Here is an 18,842-nt window from a genome sequence, read left to right as displayed (position 1 = left end):
AATAAAAAATTACTTTACAGGCGCAAAAATTATTATATTTAGAGTCAACAAAAAACTAACTGTAGTATGTGAAATAATTAAAAAATATATATACAAAGTTATATAAAGTACTAATTTTGAAAAAAGAGCAATTAATTTCTGAAAAAAGTAATTAATTTTGAAAAAAGAAGTAATTAATTTTTGAAAAAAAGTAATTAATTTTGAAAAAAAATTAATTTTTGAAAAAAAAGTAATTAATTTTCAAAAAAAGTAATTAATTTTGAAAAAAAAGTAATTAATTTTGAAAAAAGTAATTAATTTTCAAAAAAAGTAATTAATTTTGAAAAAAAAGTAATTAATTTTGAAAAAAAGTAATTAATTTTGAAAAAAAGTAATTAATTTTTGAAAAAATAGTAATTTTTAGAAAAAATATAAACTTATGAAAAAAATTAAATTCATTTCAAAAAAAGATATTTATCATTGAAAAATATTTTCATATTTGGTGGAAGAAACATTAATTTTGAAAAAAAGTGAATTAAAAAATGTAATAAGGTATATTAATTTTAAAAACAAAACTTATAAAAGAATATTAATAAAAAAAAGTATTAAAAAAAAGTATAAACAAATTATTGAAAAAAGTATAAAAAAAAGTATAAAAAAAAAATTAAAAAATTTTAATTTAAAAATCTATAATAAAAAAATTTAATTAAATAATTACAAAAAGCAACTATTTAAAATATAAATAAAAAAAATAAAAATTATAATACCAAAAATAATTAGTTAAAAAATACGTAATTAAAAAAACATAATTTTAAAAAAATTTGAATTTTGGAAAAAAAATATTAATACATTTTTGGGATAATAATTTTGTTTGAAAAAAATGAAATAAATGTGAAAAAGGCAAATTATAAACTTTATCATTATTATTATTGAAAAAATTAACACTTTTATTATTATTATTGAAAAAAATAATAATTTTGTTATTATTATTATTGAAAAAAATAATAATTTTTGAATATAAAACGTTAATTTTTAAATTTTAAAACCAAAAACATTATTTCGTGATTTTGAAAAAACAAAAATAAATTTTGAAGAAAAAAAAAACAAAAAAAAAATTGGAAAAACCATTAATTTCCAAAAAAAAACATAAATTTTCAAAAGAAGAAACATTAATTTCGATGTGTTTTTACACTAATTTCGAAAAAAATATTACTGTTAGAAAAAAAATCATAAACTTTATTTAAAAATTAAATATGAATTAAAAAAAAACCTAAAAAAATCATTGTTTTCTGAAATAACTTAAATTAAAAAATTAAAATTTTATTTAAAAATTTTTTAATTAAAAAAAAATTAATTATTGGAAAAAATATATAAATTTTGTAAAAAAACACTAATTAAAAAAAGTGTTATATACTAATGAAAAAAGTACTCTTATTTAAAAAAAAAATGATAATTTTGAAAAAATTATAAAATAGAAAATTTACCAAAAATTTTCAAAAACTAGTTGGAACGAAAAATGTAGCATATTTAATAAATAGCTTAGCGAAAAAGTAATTTCGTAATTAATCAGAATCTATTGATATTATAAATAAAAAATAATAAAAACTAAAAAAATATAAACTAAAAAAAAAAAAAAATACAAATTGAAAAAAATAAAAACTAAAAAAAAAAATAAAAACTAAAAAAAATAAATACTAAAAAAAATAATAACTAAAAAAAAATAAAAATTAAAAAAAGTAAAACCTAAAAAATTAATAAAACCTAAAAAAAATAATAAAAATTATTAATTAATTATTAAATTAATTTTAAATAATTATTTTAATTCTAAAGAAATATAAAAGTTTCACATCAATATTTAAAAGAAAATTATTATATTACAATAGCTTACAATCAACTTTTTATAAAATTCCATTGATATAAAAAATTAAATATTTTAAAAATTTCATTTAAGAATTGCATAATATGTTCAATAGCTGAAAAAATTGTTTAATTAAAAAAATTATTTAATATAAATTTTTCATTGGATTTAAAAAGTTAATTAATTACAAAATTTCATTTAATTTAACAATTGGAAAAATTATTGAATTTAAATAAATTAATATAATTAAATAAATTTTTTAAATTAAATTATTGAATTTCAAAAATTAATAAATTTCATTTAATTGCATATTGTTGTTAATAGAGAAATCAATTATTTTGGTTTAAAAAATTAATAAAAAAAAAAAAAATAAAAAAAAATAATTAAAAAAAAATAATTCGAAAAAATTAATTTAAAAAAAATAATAATAAAAATGATAATAAAAAATTTTTATTCAATAAGTTAAATTAAATAAAAAATAAGAAATTTCATTAAAATGTAAAAATGTATTTAATCATAAAAATTAATTTAATTACTTATAATTGAATTTTATTTTAAAATTGCATATATTTGTTTTAATATATTTTTTACGATGAAATTTTTTAAATTTTAAGGTTCCTTTTTTATTTATATAATATTTTTTTTGTTATTGTTTTCTTTTTGATTTTTTTTCTTGAAAATATTTTAATTTTTTTATGTTTACTTAAAAATTTAATAGTTATTTTTTTTATTCGTTTCACTAAATTATGTTTTTTCTAAAACATTTTTATCTTTTTTTTATTTAAATAAAAAAAACTTATTGTTCTTTCGGCGCATCATTGTACACAAAATTCAAGTAAATTAACATTTCTTATAAAAAAAAAATTATGAAAAAGTTATTATAAAAAAAAAAAAATATATTATAAAAAAAAAAATTTATTTATAAAAAAAAAATTATTATGAAAATAATTTATTACGAAAAAGAAAATTTTATTAAGAAAAAATATTACTATGAAAAAAAATATATATGTATACATATATTATTATTTCGAAAAAAACATACTATTTCGATAAACAAAAAATTTAAATTTTCAAGCTGAAACACGCTTTAACTATTTTACAAATTAGTTTCCTTTCTAAAAAAATATATACCCAGCAATCATAGTCACTTATAACCTTAGTGTGAACCTTATCAGCCTTGCACTACCTTCAACGAACCAGCCCAACACCTTTCACATTTTAACGCCTTTACGCCTACTGTACTTACAACAAATATACACATATAATGTATGTAAGCACATGTATTTGCATGCACACAACGCATTAAATTAAAATAAACATTTACTTAATTATCGCACATATAATACATATACATATATACGCTATTATATATACTATGTATATTTCAGTTTAATTATAAAGTTATAAATACATCAATATATATATATATATATATGCACGTATATATACACACATATCTCTTTTTATATAGTTATATATAAAAGTCAACATGCATTTGGAGCGCGTTGCGAAGAAGAGCGGCGCAAAAGGCTACAGAGCCTCTGACTAACTTTCCTCGTTGCAAATCGCAGCGCTCAGCTCCGAAACAATTTGCATGGTTTCGCTACAATTTAGATTTTTCAATGTTTCCACTTTTTTCAATTATTTTCTTTGTTGTTATTATTATTAATATTCATTCAAGTATATAATGTATATATTTATATATATATAATATGTAATATTTTAAACTAAAAACTAGGCATTATTATTTATATATTTATATGTAAATCATTTGGGCGCGTATGAGGCGTGTGTTCGTAAAGTGCCGAAGGCGTCAGTGCGTTGCGCCAAGTGGTGGCCTGGCCGACGCAGTGTGCCACGGAGTTAACAGTTCTATGTACATGAGTGTATGTGCGTACAGTCAATGTCGAAATGTACTTGAAAACTCGGTCGTTCAAAAAATCGTTTGGTGAAGTTTAAAAAAAAAATATTTTTACAAGCACACATTTACAGAAATGTGTCTTCCGAACAATTTCACGCTTTCTACGCTAATATTGGCTTTCTATACAATTAAATTAAGGAATAACTTAATACTCGCGTTCTTTAAAATGCGACAAACTAAACTTAATATTAATAATAATAATAAAAAAAAATTAAATACATATACAATGATTATAGCAAAATTGGTGTGAAAAGGAAGGAAGACAAGTGCTTGTGCAAAAATCAGGGCTTTGAAGCCGATGAGCTGGCGGAGACATGAGTGGGTTAAGTATAAAAAACAAAGATGCATGCAAGCGAGGCAATAATTTTTTCATTTTTGCTTGGAAAGGTTAGGAATCAGGTTGATATGCTGCAAGTGGCTGAAAGCAAGTATAAGGAAGTTGGAATTTTCAAAAATAAAAGCAACTATAAAAAAACAGTTGTTTGAGCAAAATTTGAAAACAAGAAAAAAATTAATTGTTTGACCAATTAGAATGGTCTGCGAGTTACTATACTCAGAAGAAAAAAAAAAACACATTTATGCTAACAAATTGCCTTGAATCAAATTTTTTTTTTTGAGGTTAGGTGCCAGTAAAATGCTAATTTGGCAAAAATGGAAGCGGAAATTGGCAATATGCGTAAAAAAGTTTATTGTGCGTATATAGGGAAGTCATATAGAATTTTATATATTTAGTACACCGAAATATTTTGAGGTTAGGTGCCTGTAAAATGCTAATTTGGCCAAAAATTAAGTCTGAAATGTGTATTAAATATTTTACATTTAAAAGGGAGGTAGATAGAGCTTCAAATTTGTAGCTAGCTTAAAGTTTTTGAGGTTAGGCACCAGTGAAATACTATTTTGACAAAAATTAAAATTGAAATTTACATTATGAGTAATAACTTATGTTGAAAATTTGTTGGCAAGGTGTGAAGAACTTTACATTTGTCGTAGATCGAAATTTTTTGAGGTTAAGTGCCAATAAAGTACTAATTTGCCAAAAATAAAATCAAAATATGTCTAAAATATTGTTCTACAATTACATTCCTTACAGGGAAGGTAGGAAGAGCATTATATTTGTGGTTAAACAAATATTTTGCGGTTAGCTACAAATTAAAGAGCAATTTCGAATATTAAATGTATGTTAACTTCACAAAAATAAATTCTCCAAGCATATTTATATTAGAATACCAAATTCACTTTCTGTTTTGCTTTAAAATTCACCACTACTTGTTGTTTTTTTTAAATCCACATGCACATATAATCAACGTTAGCTGCTGAATCTTAGCTAAGATGACAGTTTTTGTGTACACCATAAGCAAAATGAGCGCAATACCTCACTAACGTTAAATATATGTAACTGCACATGCACTGTTGTTAATTGTCACCACCACGCACTAAAGCACGGCCATTGTATATTTTTAACCCACCAATGTACGCACTGACTGCCGGCGTATATTTTTAGCACAACGCGCAACGCGCCCACAACACTATTACATCATTACGTCGTCGCCTATGCTGTGCAACGAATAACGCTTACGACGTTAACAACACTCACACCAACAAGCCACACAAAACAATTCAAAATGAGAAATTCACCACACTGCCAACACATACCAAAGAAAGGTAAGACTTTGACTGCAGCAAAACTTATTGAAAATAATTATAGAATCCATTTGTGCCTTGACCCAGTTCACGTATGGCGGCAAAGAGGTCCTTCTCCACTTCAACACCACCACCGCTACTAGTATTACCACTGCCAGCACCAGCGCCGCCAAGGCCGCTACCTGGTGCAGCGCTTGTGGGCGGTTCGACGTGATGACCGCTTGGATGGTGATGATGGAAATTGTTATGTTGTTGCTGTTGCTGTATAGCGTGATGTTGCTGTTGTTGTTGGTGATGATGCTGCTGCTGTTGCTGTTGGTGGTGTTGCTGCTGCTGCTGATGTTGTTGCTGCTGTTGTTGATGATGTTGTCCTTGACTGAGCACAGCCGCGTAAGTGGTGTTGTTGCGACTATCGGCGTTGTTGTTGTGATAATGCGCCTGATGATTATTCGTAAGCGGTGCATCATTAGCGCTACTATTACCACCAGTCACATTGCCAGCACCAGCGCCAACACTACCCATACCGCCAGCACCACCACCGCCGCCACCCAGCGGATGGTCGCGCATAAACAAATCCAATTCGTATTTTTTCGCTGTAGCTGCCGACGAGCCGTAAATGTCATAGCTGTTAAACATCTTTTGAAACGAACTGGTGTTGTTATTGCCGCCGGCAGTTTGCTGTTGTGTCGGTTGCGGTTGATGTTGCTGCTCCAAACCGGTACTCGTTGTAATTGTATTATTCGGCATTGATGTGGTGGGCGCCGAGCTAGTTGTTGCGTTCGTCTGGAACAGCGCTTCAATCAGGTTGCTGGCGCTCGTATTCAGTCCGGCTAGTATGTCAGTGGTGCCACCTGTGAGTATGTTGTCGGGTGGTGGCAATAAATGTCCGCTGTTGTTACTGCTACCGCCGCCTGTCGCCGTATGTGCGCCTAAATTGTTGTAGCTGTTATTGTGACCGCTGTTGTGGCTGTGGTTTTGACTATTGGAGCTGATGCTGTTGCTCAAACTGCCGTTACCCATCGCTTGACGTCGGTAGAGTGGTACGCTCGAGCCGCCACTGAGTATGCTGTCATCGCCGCCTAGCAAGTAATCTTTGCTATTCAATAAGGAATCTAAAGGAATGAGGGATATATAAGAAACTTATATTATACATATTGCGAATCGGAAATTTTCGAAAATTCATATAAAATGTTCTTTAAAATTATATTTGGTTCATTCAAACGGTTTGACTTTCAATAAAATATAAACATTTCGAAAATTCGAATAACTTAAAAATTCGTAAAAAAATAATCTAGATATTTGAAATTTGCAATTCAAAAATAATATTAATTTCGAAAATTCGAATAATTGCGAAACTAAGCTTAAATGTTCCGAAAAATTTGTAAAATTTTAGCCACATTTGCATTTCAATGAAATGTAAAAAATGTTATCTTCGAAAATTTTCGAAATTCATATAAACTGTTTTGAAACTTTATAAAATTGTATTTAAATCATTCAAAAGGCATTTCAATGAAATGTAAAAAATGTTAACTTCGAAAATTTTCGAAATTCATATAAACTGTTTTGAAACTTTATAAAATTGTACTTAAATCATTCAAAAGGTTTGTATTTCTATAAAGTGTGAAAATTTCGAAATTCGAAAACCCAATCATCGAAATCAAATTTAGTTTTTATTTCACTTCAAAGTAAAAATTTCGAATTTTGAAAATGAGTCGAAGTAAATAATTTTTCAATTATGGAATTTAATAAATGAGTATTTTTCGAAAATTTGAATGTTTCGAAATTAATAAATTTTTAATTTTTGGACTTGAAAAAAGTTAGTTTTAGCTAAAATTTAATAATAATAAAGAAATAAATTTTGATTATATATAAATACTATAGAAAATTATAAAACTCGAATATAAAACAATCAAAAAATTCAAATTGTATTGAATGTATGTACATACAGTACATATATTAATATTGAATTTTAGAGCAATGAACAAAAAGCATTTCATTCGAAAACCAAACATGTCATCATAAAAATGTCGAAACAAAGCATTTTCAAACGAATATGAATTTCGAAATTAATATATTTTTTTTAAAGCATAAACTTTAAATGAATTACTGACATTAGAAAACATAAATTTTCTGAAATCTTTCAAAACATGTTTTTAAACAATCTTCGAAAATTCAAAATAAAATCGAAGTCATGTTCGAAATCATTTTTTTATAAAACCTAAATTTTCTAAAATATTTCAAAACATGTTTTTAAACAATCTTCGAAAATTCGAAAGTATGTTCGAAATATTTTTCTATCAATAATTAAATTTAATTCGAATTTCGAAGCTATGTACATACATATGTATATAAATAATTTTAAATGATCGAAAATACGAATTTCGAGTTTCCGAATTTCCTTTATCTAAATTAAAATTAAATCAGCGTTACTTACTTCCTCCCAAGAAACTACCACCAACCGGTGGCTGCTGCTGTTGTGACGGCGGTTGACCGAGCATATGTTGTGGCTGTTGTTGCTGATGTTGCATTGGCCCAAACATTGGTCCTTTCTGCATGTTATTCAAGAGTGGCTGTTGCAAGGCCGAAACTAAAATATTTCCACCACCTAAATCACCAGCGCTGCCGCCTGCACCACCACCTCCACCTAAGCCCGGGAACAATTTCATTTGCTGTTGTGGCGGCATTGACTCATGACCGCCCAAACCACCAGACGCCGAAGTACTCGTGCTGACCAAAGACGATGCCGATGTGCTGGACGCAAGCAGAAAATCGCCGCCATTCATCAAATTGTTGCTATTTGCGCCACGGTTGCCCGTGTTGCTGAAGAGATTGCGCAATATTGGCTGAGCATTGCTGCCATTCAACAAAGTATTGAAGGCTAAATCGATTTGTTGGTTAAAATTGATGCCATCCAATGGCGGCGTCTCGTCTGTGGGTGGTGGCAATAGGGATGGTGGCGGTGGCGGCTGCTGTGGTCCTTGTTGATTACCCAAGGCAGCCAACGGGTTCATTGGGTATGAGTGATGCATGCCGCCGCCTATCAGGCTGTTGCGCTGCTGCTGCTGTTGTTGCTGTTGCTGCTGCATTGGTGGCTGTGGTCCCACGCCGGCGTTGCCGCCGCCCATCAAAGCAGGCAGCATATATTGCTGCATGAGATCACGCGGCAGCAACTGATTGATGTTGAGATGCGGTGGCGGTGGTGGCGGCTGCATTTGCGGACCACGCGCGTTCATCTGCTGGGCATGTTGTTGCTGGTGCTGTTGTTGTTGGTTCAGCATATTAAGCACTTGCCCCAGACCTTCGGTGAATTTATTGACCGCTTCTTGACCGTGTGTTTCGAGCAGCTTCAAACACCACTTGTACTGCGAGTCCTTCGGCTCGAAGGCCATGTCATAGATGCTCATATTGGGTGGCAGTAGTGCGGCATACTCTTGCGGCTGTGGAAAACGTTGCGCCGACGGCGACTGCTGTTTGTTGTTGCCTGGTGCAGGCGGTTGCAACGCGCCAGGTGGTTGGAAAAGATTATTCGCGCCACCATTGGCGCCTCCTCCACCGCCGCCACCTAAATTCAGCGGCGGCATATGCACATTATTGAGAAACTGGAAGTCTTTGCTATCCTTACTGAGCGCTGAAATATTATTTACACCGCCGCCGCCGCCAAAGAAGTTGTTTGCTGATTGCGGCGTTCCCGCCTGACCAGTGCCGCCCTGCGCACGCTGCATATAGGGATCCAGTGGACTGATGGGTCCGTTCGGCATACCACCACCCATATTACGTTGGTTCAACAATTGCAATTGGCTGGGCGGTGGCGGAGGTGCATTATTGCCCACGTACGCGCCAAAAGTGCCATGCGGCAGCGGCGGTTGTTGTTGTGGTCCACCTGGCGCGGCATGTGGCCCGTAAGCCTTTTTCGCTAAGTAGCCCATTTCATTCGAGTTGGCGCGCAGCTGCTGCGTATTTGGCGGCGGTGGCTGCAACGGTACACTACCGCCGCGCATACCCACCGCCGTTTGCTGTTGTTGCGCGTTTGGTGGCGGTGGTCCCATTTGCCTAACGCCACCGCCGCCGCTCACACTGTTCGGTGGCGGTTGAGGTGGCATTTGCTGTTGCTTGTTCGGCAGTGCGCTCCATGGATTCGATTGCGGCGGTGGCCCCCAAAGACTGGCGTTCGGATTCTGCGATTGTGGTCCCTGTGCGCCTGGTGGTGGATAGTTGCCGCCAGCTCCACCACTACCTGGTGGTCCGCCGCGCATTTGCTGTTGCGCTTGCTGCCATGGCATATACTGCGCGGCGAATTGTGATGGCGCGCCCCCAGTGCCTGGTGGCGGTGGTTGATTCAAATGTACAGCGGAAGGTGGCGGCGGCGGTCCACGCATGTTATATTGTTGTCCCAGCGGTCCTGGCGGTGGTGGTCCTGGCTGCTGTTGCGGTCCGCCCGGCTGATGTGGTCCCAAAGCGCGCATATTCATGTGATTAGGACCATGTGTTGGTCCAGGGAAGTGATGGCCACCAGCGCCGCCTTTGCCAGTTACCATATTCTGATTCATCATTGCCGCAGCTGCGGCGGCTGCATTGTAAGCGGCTGCGGCGGCTGGATGCTGCGCGTACATTTGCATTTGCATTTGTTGTTGATGATTGGCAGCGGCCGCCATCGCGGCATGATGTGGCTGCATTTGCGCACCGCCTGGTCCGCCGCCGCCTCCAACTGCAGCTGCAGCGGCCAACATACCGGCAGCGTGTGGCGGCATTGGTCCGCCCGCATGATGTGGTCCAGCGCCGGGATGAGGCCCACCGTGATGATTGCCGACATTGGCGCCTGCAGCGCCCATCAAGTACATGGCTGTTTGATCGCGCAAATACGCTTCCGGTTGCATGGCGCGCGGTATGAATTCAGGCGCCAATGGATTTAACACGTAGCCACGCTTTAGCTCCACGACATCCAATTGCGAGCGCATGTAAGACCATGTTATGCCGAATAAGGATTTGTTCTCGTCACATATTTCGATGAAGCGCTCCCACACCTTGCGACAGCGACCGATTGAGCAGAGCGCCACTGGATCACCCACAACGGCGACCAAGCTTTGCGCGCGTGTAATCGCCGTGTTCAACAGCTTGGAGTTACTCAAGAAACCGTAATCGGCATCCTCCGCGGGCAATGCGCCCATACCACCCATTCCGGGATGCATGCCCTGTCCCATCATAGCGTTTATCATTTGTGGCAAGCATGTGGCGCGCGTACGTACGGTGGAGAGGAAGACAGCGCGAAATTGTTTGCCCTGCACATTCAGCACACGTTCCACTGAGATGCCGCCCATGCGGCGCTTGCGCAATTCCGAACGTATGCGAAACACTTGATCGGCATAGGGCGTCATTATGCCGATGCTGGCATCATTTACCTTGCCCCAGGCAACGGGCCACTTACGGCGCAACTCGGAAACTCGTTCCACCACCTCGTACACTTCGGCGTTGTTGTAAAATGCTGTTGAATTCTTATCCTGTACATCTTCACCACGCGTGGTGAAAAATGTGAGCGGATAGAAACGTTCGTGACGCGGTTGCTTGCCGGAAGCAATTAATTTTTGTTCATAAAATAATTCTGATGTGAATTTTATGATCGCCTCATGTGCGCGATAGTTTTCACAAAGCAATATTTTACACGGGAAATTCGAAGGATAATGATCGTACAAACGTTCCAGCAACGAAATGTGCAATTTGCGTTCTTTTGCAAAGGCGGAGAAGAGTTCGGGACTCATTTGCATGTGATCACCGGCCAGTACAATGCGCGTGCTGTCGTTAGCGAGCGCCAGCGGCATTATTGCCTCACATTCCATAGCCTGGGCGGCTTCGTCAAGAAATATGTGAGTGAAGTATCCTTTGGGTAGGCCGAGATTGGCCAATTCCATCGATATACTTAGTGTTACCACAACAATTCGATGCTTTTTGATGTCCTCGACGGTGGGTCGACGGAAATTTCCAGCGCCGTCCGTTATGCAGTACTGCAAGGGGAGGAGAAAAATGCAAAATCTGAATAAAAGAATCTTGTTCGATTTTATATTTGTAAAAAAAACCTTGTAAGAGTAGCCGATGGTTAGATAAACTCAAAATATACAAAGAACTGTTATGTGTAACTTGAAGAGAAAATGAGATTGAGAGCCACAGAAATTAGCCTTTTCGACAGGGATTTTAGTGATATGAAGCATCGAACTTTTCAGGGTTAAGCCTAACTTAGAAGCTTGACTTCAACTTACAAGTAGGCAGATTAGAATTGAACAGAAATTGTGAACCTTTAGCACCAATAACGATGTTATGAGGTAAAATTATTATAAAAGAGTTGACGACATTTTCTTAAATATTGGTTAAAACCGAATGGTTCTGTACGGAATAGCTGGGTCAATTAAAGTGAAATGGACTAAAATTTTCAATCGACTTCGCGGAGACTTTTGAATTTCTGAAATCACTACCGGTTTTTCGAGGGTTCTGTTCCCCGGGGTCTATGAAAGTTGAAACGGACTATAAATTTTCACAAGTCTGTTACCTCGTTAGTGTTCTACGAACTTCAGATCTTACAACAACAACAGCTATTTAGCGTCTAATGTTTGCAGCTTCATTTATTTTGTGATGTCAGAGGCTGAGATTTTCTTTAATGCATTCTACCAATCTTTACTGCTTTTATGTTGTTCGGACCATGGGGCAAAGGGATGTCAGATGAGTAGGTTTGAGAAGGCATGTTATTGTTGTTGTTGTAGTAGCGGCAGAATTCTGCCAAGTTGACAGTCCTTGGCCGGATAAAAATCCGGGTCCGTTCCGGTTACGTAGACCCGAACGTCGTGGGAACGGCTTGAGAAGGCATCCAAAGAGATGGTTAGCATTATATCGGGAACCTTAACATGCAAAGCCTATTTTTTGATATAAAAAAGGTAAAGAAAACCTCACAAATAGACCATTGAGAACTCGTTACGACGGTTGGATTTACGTAACCGTAACAGACTCGGATTTTTAGCCGCTTAAGAACTGTCAACTCGGTATCATTACTTCAGGGTGGTTTTTGCCGCTATTTGGTGTCTCTCGTCCGAGGCTGTTGTTTGCTTTCCATTAGGGGCGCTTTTTACGTGACGGATCACAAACCTGGTGAGGGATGGTTCGCCTTCTCACTTTAGTTCAACTTCAAACGGATGTTCTTTGGCTACACAGAGAATACTTGGTAAGACCGAAATTCGTGAGCTACTTGGACTATATGTAAAAGAATCGTTTCTGGCCACTCTCAAGTGAATGGCACTCAGAGAACTCTCCTCACTTGCGTGAACTTCTACAAAATCAATCAATGGGAACCATCGCGTTTTACTATAAAACGCCACAGAGCAAAGTTGTATGCTATTTGTAAGACCAACAGTAGGGGCTACAGTGCATGAACTACTGCAGAAACATAGCACAACTTCACTTATAAAGTTAACTTGGATAGTAAATTGAATATTTCGAGCTCGACATCGGTTGACCTAATATTTTTCTAATATTTCTTTTACACCCTAGATAGATAGATAGATAAATAATTGAGGCATGCACTGCGACCATGGGTTTATTGTGCCCTCTCCTAACTCACGGACACGCTTAGCCCCAGCATATTGATAAAGTCCAATATCCTGCTGGGTGCTATCGAGGCTATGTGATCCCTATCCGGAAACATGGATCCGAGGGCCTTCGACCCTAGAAGCAACCAAACTCACCTTTTGCACCACGCTGTTCACCGTGGCCACCCAACGTTTGTGGTAGTATACACGCAATGGTGTTGCCTCCTCCAAACCCTGCTCAATCCACGGATGTAGATACTCTTTGATATACAAATCGGCGGCAGAATTCGAATGTGTACAAATTAAAATCTTCGCTTCAGGCTGTGTTAAGAGTTGTTTGATTGCTTGCGCCAGCGTATATGTTTTACCCGTACCGAATGGACCAATCAACAAAATGGGCGGCAATTTAATGCCCAACGTTGTCGTGATAGCATTCACCGCCTCGCGTTGTTTCGCATTTAGCTTCGGTTCACACGCGTCGGACCATTGTTTTTTCGGCGTCCACGGAATATTCGGTTCGATTTCGGTGGCAGGAAATATGATTTTGAAATCGGTTATTTTATCGACTGCATTATGCCATTCACAATATGGCAAACGATTCAATTGGAATTGTATGTCGACTTCGATTTCGGTATCAGCCTTCAAATTCATGCCTTCCACACATTTCGCAGATAATTTGAGATAAATTACATTTTTGCCCTTATCCTCAATGGTCGCTTCGTAGACATTACGTTTGCGTTCCTTTAATGCGTGCAACTCCTCCGGTGCGCTGATGTAAACACTAGAGCAATTCGAAAGTATTAAACGTCCAGCTGAAGTGTCTTCGGAAATATCCTTGCCGAGACGCATTAAGGCGAATAATTCGCCAGTCAACGAGAATTTCGCCGTACTGGTGGCCATACCAGCCGGTGTCAGTATATAGTTAGATGTTACAGTCAATTTGGTGCGCACATTATAGCGTGCGATTTGCTCGTAACGTGCTATCTCCTCCACATACAGCAGTTCGTGTATGCGCGAACGGTAATTATGTTGCGTCAGGCGTTTCTCGACAATCGTCGATTGTGTTAGTGTGAAGGTTTGCGCACGCGGGCAAGGATAGCGTTCGAGCATCTCTTTCTCGTGCTTCAGATCGTTCAGATAGGCTTCAGTCTTCAGGTGTGTACCAATGGTGGTCTCGAATTTTACTAAATTCGTATTGGAAACATCCCAACGCGTCACCGAACTATTAATAATGTCACGTTTAATCTCTTCAATGCGCTCAGCATCACCAACCGGCACTACATCGACACAAAGCTGTTGCACCAGCAATGGTTCGGCGCCCAAATCAAAGCATACTGTTTGCCGAAAGGTGCCATAAATGTCTGTGTGGAATTCTATCGTCACTTTATGCTCCAAAATTGGTGCTTGTGCATCCGTTGACAAGTTAGCAAGCGCCGATGACAGCGTTGTATCGTTGAACTCACTTGATAACTTTGTGGAGTCTTTCTCCATTGATGACGCCTTGTAAGTGTTTGAGACCCATTCTTGATTGGATTTAAGATCATATATCGGTGCATTGCCGTCCACTTTAATGCCGGTTATGGCGTAGTGATTGCGGTGCGCATCTTGCAGCAGCGCAACGGCACGTAACACACGCGTTGACTTCAGCACGAAAATCCACTCACGTTTAGAGCTCTTCGAACTGATACTCGTCACTAGCTCTTGCTCGCAACGCACCTCAACGCCGTCCACTTTTTCGCACATTATGCGTTCGGGCGCTGTCGCTTGTATCCAACGATCTAATATTTGTTCGGTGTATGATTTGCCGTAGAGCTCTTTTTCGCTGGCTTTTTGCAGGCGCATGCGGCGATATTCGAAACGTTCTTTCCACTCGTTTAGTTCGTCTTGTCCGTGTGCCTCAACGCATTGATTGCCATAGTGGCATGTCTGTGATTCTTGGTATGCCTCACACAAGGTATATGAGTCCAAAGTGAAGCCGCGGGGTGGTGGCCGCCACTTCCAGTCGCGTCCTGCCAAAAAAGTAAAAATTTAATAGAATACATATTTTTAGATTAAAAATAACAATGAAAAATTACCCTCATACGACATAATAACATTTTGATGACTTTCAGTCTGGCAATGTTGTCGCAACTCATTACGCGTCTCAAAACTGATCGCACAGTAGGAACAGTAGGTGGCATTGTCATTGTCTTCGATGGCACCACCAGCACTTGACATGCCATGCTTGCCGCCCGTCACTTTTATCGCGGCCAACAAATCGGTTGTCTTTTGCAATATTGTTGTGGAACTACCACTTCCACTACTGCTACTACTACTTATACTACTGCTGCCACCACCGCTACCAATAGAGCCATTATGTTGCCCGGGGCCAACATTATTGCAAGCGCTATTGTTGCTATTACCGCGTCCGTCGCCACCACCACGTTCGCTGACGCCATCACGTGTCTTCTTCAGTCCCTTGTTGCTCAGCAATTTGCTGTATTTGTCCAACGGCAGGTTATTGGTGGCCCAATGGTCGAGTTTGGTGTCCAATATGGACATTTCGTCTTCAAGCCGTGACTGTGAGATCTTCTGTGTGGACTTGTGTCCGTTTATCATTTGTATGATGGATTTGTAGCGTTCCAATGTTTTGGAAATGTCTAAAAAACTTTGATGACCGTTCAGTTCGCCAATCCACTCGCGCAGCAGCTGCTCAGCTTCCTGTTAGAGGCAATGAATAATTAAAATATAATTGTAAGTTCACATTTATAGCGCAAATTGAAGTTTTACTTACAGTATATTTTTTCAGCTTGCATAGCGCATGCACGAGCCAACGGCGCGCACGTGATACACTTGCCAAACAATCCGCCGACTGATCGGCCAGCAACGCCAATACTTTACGCGCATCGGCGAGGCACTGCTCATAGCGGCTCAGCTCTAGCATACATTCGCAACGACCCAAAAGGCAAGCGATTTGTCGATCTTTTTGCGAACGCGCCAATGCTGTATTATTACTATTAGCCGTGTTATTACTGTTGACGGAGACAATAGCGGTGGCGGTAACAGCTGCAGTGATTTGCTCTAGGATTTGGTCGTAGAGCGTAACGGCACGCGACCAGTTGCGCCGCCTCACCATATCGTGTGCTTGCATTTCTTTTTCGGTCATCTTTTCTTATTTTGCTTATCGTATTTTTTATAGTAATTATAATTAGATTTTTTTGTTTTTTTTTTTATTTTTTGTTTTTGGTAGTGTAATTCTTATTGTGCAATGTTGGTTATTAAGATTAATATGGGTGTAACTGATGCGTTGATTATTATACAAATCTATTTTACAAAGTTGTTAAACTAATTGTTGTCGGATTAATTAACTTCTGATGCTGCTTCCATTTCTTAATTAATTACGACATCTTGAAATGCTTATATTTAAACTGCAAAGAAAAGAAACAAAAATGCGATTTCAGTAAATCATTTCATGGAGGATTGCTATAATTTTTAAACAGCGCAAAATATTTTATTTCTTCCTAGCATCACCGTTTGTCCTTTTTTATGCAACATGTTTACTCATAGTCATTGAAAACTTCAAGGCACATTTTTGACGGTAAAATGTATTTTTGCTGCTTCGTAGCAACAACTTTACTCAGGCCGGCGCAGTGATGGCCGTGTTAATTTTCAATATAGCGGTGGGCAAAGACTCGACGTTTAATGGTGAAATACGCACTAATTTGCACCCACTCAGCTGGTGTCCACGCTGTGGCTTATTTTACACACTCTTCCAACCAAACAAATTTCACGTTCTTCTTATTCATATTAACTATACGAATAATTTATCACACTTATCATTTTATGCGTAAGCTTGTTTAACTTCTAACTATATGTATCTTCTAACTCAAAAACCACGCAATGGTAACAGTTTAACTTCAGGACTTATCGGAATGATTAATTATATTATATTATGTACACAGAGTGATATTATATTCTTAGGACACATTCAACTTTTACATGTTTTACACAATTTGTCTATTTCATAGCATGAATTTAGCTCTACCATCATTTTTATTTCACTTTGTTGTGGCGTTCGTTGTGGTTATTGTTTTTTTTTAATTAAATTCTTCTTTTATATATTTGTTGATTTGCCTTTTTTGTTTTTCTTTCCCATCCAGACGATTTCTCCATTTCTCGTTTTTGCCCTCCTGCTCACACACTTGCCGCATACGGCACTCATCTGCTTACGGTAGTATTTCGCAGCTCTTTTTTCGTCTGAACATTTTTTCTCGTACACTTCTGCAAGGCGACCTTATTTTCACTATTTCAACAAAATTTTGTCATTTTTTGTCACATTTTTCATTCATTATACCTAACACATATTATATTATAAATTCTTTACGTTTTTGGGGGTTTATAACATATTTTTTAACCAAATAATTAAAGATTATACCGTACCGTCTTCTATGGTTGGATAAATTCGTAGCAGTCGTTCGGTGTCGTGTGCGAAACAGAATGCTACCAGATTAGCGGAAAAGTTAAGAAATAGAATAGGATTTTAGGTGCGTTATCGACATATTACAAAAAGTTAGAAAAATACTTGATAAAACTAATAATTGTTCAATGGAGTTTTATATATCAATCTCATAATGCATTTTCGATATTTTAATCAAAATCACCGACATATATACAAATGAATTGATAAGCTCGGCGGAATAATTATTAAGAGATGCAAAACATTCAATTATCAATGAATTGGGACTATTCTGAACTAAAAATTGTGTACTGAATGTATACGCAATAGCGTGGATTTGTTTTCAGGTATTAATTTCATAATTGAAGATGTAGATTGATGCGTAAACATACTACTATCAAATTGACTTTCTCTATAGGCAATTCTGCGCTACAATTAACCTGAACATCTGGTAGCTTTCTTTAATACCGAAGAATGTGAAGCATAGATAAAGTTAAATAAATTGTGTGAAATGGCAATCGTTGCAAACCGGAGAATCATTCTCCTCTTTCAGACATTATTTTGTACTTTCATCAAAACGTTTATTGAAGGCGAAACGAATTGTGTATGAAAATATACCATTAACTTATAATTTTTACTAACAATTTTCAGTGTATTTTATAACTTCAACACAATAAAACCGTTGTCTACACACTGAAATGTAATGCGTTTGCTTTCGGCACCGTCTTCTTTTACACACACAATTTTTCACACTGCTACGGAGCCGCTCAAATTACAGCTGCTAATAATTTTTTCGTATTATACATACACGTAACACATTTTGATTGCATATGCACTAAATTAGTAAGCGGCAAACATTTAGTTCCCAAATGCTTACCTTTTTAACTCAAAGAAATCGCCTTTTTAACATATTTTTACATTTTTATTGAATGAAACAAATTAGAAATATCTACTATGAGAAGTGAACGCGCAGCACATCGAAAAACGAGTGTTGCCATAATTTTTAGACTATAAAAAAAGTTTTGCAGCAGCATACATATATAAACTGATTCACATTTATTGAAATTCGTATTGTTATGGGGAACATAATATTTAATATTGTGTAAATTTAAACTATGGCGCTGCAATTTTAGCTTAAAAGCGCTGTAAGTAAATATATCATAACGACATATAAAACTTATATATCATTGGCAACCACTTTTTCTTGTTGTAATTGGTTGCAGCTGTCAACTGTTTGCTGAACAGCTGTCATTGCGGTTCCACACTTTCAGCTTTCCCCTTTTTTGTGAATTTTACTTTGTTTTTACTGTTCGTAGCTAAATGTCAGATGTTGACTTAACATAGTTAAGGAGAAATGTAAGAGAAGAGTTTGCCATTTTTGTTTTGATAGCAGTTTCGTTGTTAAATACAGAGTTGTTACTAATAGAGTTTTGCCCTGCAATA

The 18,842-nt window shown here is 36.4% G+C and overlaps 1 protein-coding gene across 3 annotated transcripts; it reads right to left on the bottom strand.

Annotated features, from left to right (window-relative positions):
- Window positions 1-4,405: 4,405 nt before the first annotated feature.
- Window positions 4,406-18,401, bottom strand: LOC105229263 (probable helicase with zinc finger domain). 3 transcript variants are annotated; one of them, XM_011209432.4, is made up of 6 exons: window positions 18,277-18,401; window positions 15,738-16,371; window positions 15,040-15,664; window positions 13,121-14,973; window positions 7,834-11,395; window positions 4,406-6,511 (listed from the first exon to the last, which is right to left on the bottom strand). In XM_011209432.4, exons 2-6 carry the CDS (start codon window positions 16,107-16,109, stop codon window positions 5,445-5,447), a joined length of 7,479 nt encoding a protein of 2,492 aa, XP_011207734.2. In that variant the 5' UTR covers window positions 16,110-16,371; window positions 18,277-18,401; the 3' UTR covers window positions 4,406-5,444. The 3 variants fall into 3 exon arrangements, with proteins under 3 accessions (XP_011207734.2, XP_011207726.2, XP_029408520.2); XM_011209424.4 differs by lacking the exon at window positions 18,277-18,401 and adding an exon at window positions 17,384-17,471; XM_029552660.2 differs by lacking the exon at window positions 18,277-18,401 and adding an exon at window positions 16,475-17,375.
- Window positions 18,402-18,842: the final 441 nt, after the last annotated feature.

This window comes from Bactrocera dorsalis, chromosome 5 (genome assembly GCF_023373825.1).
Source record: "Bactrocera dorsalis isolate Fly_Bdor chromosome 5, ASM2337382v1, whole genome shotgun sequence".
NCBI lineage: Eukaryota > Metazoa > Arthropoda > Insecta > Diptera > Tephritidae > Bactrocera > Bactrocera dorsalis.
Note: the sequence above shows the minus strand (reverse complement) of the source record. Positions and strands in the feature narration are given on the sequence as shown.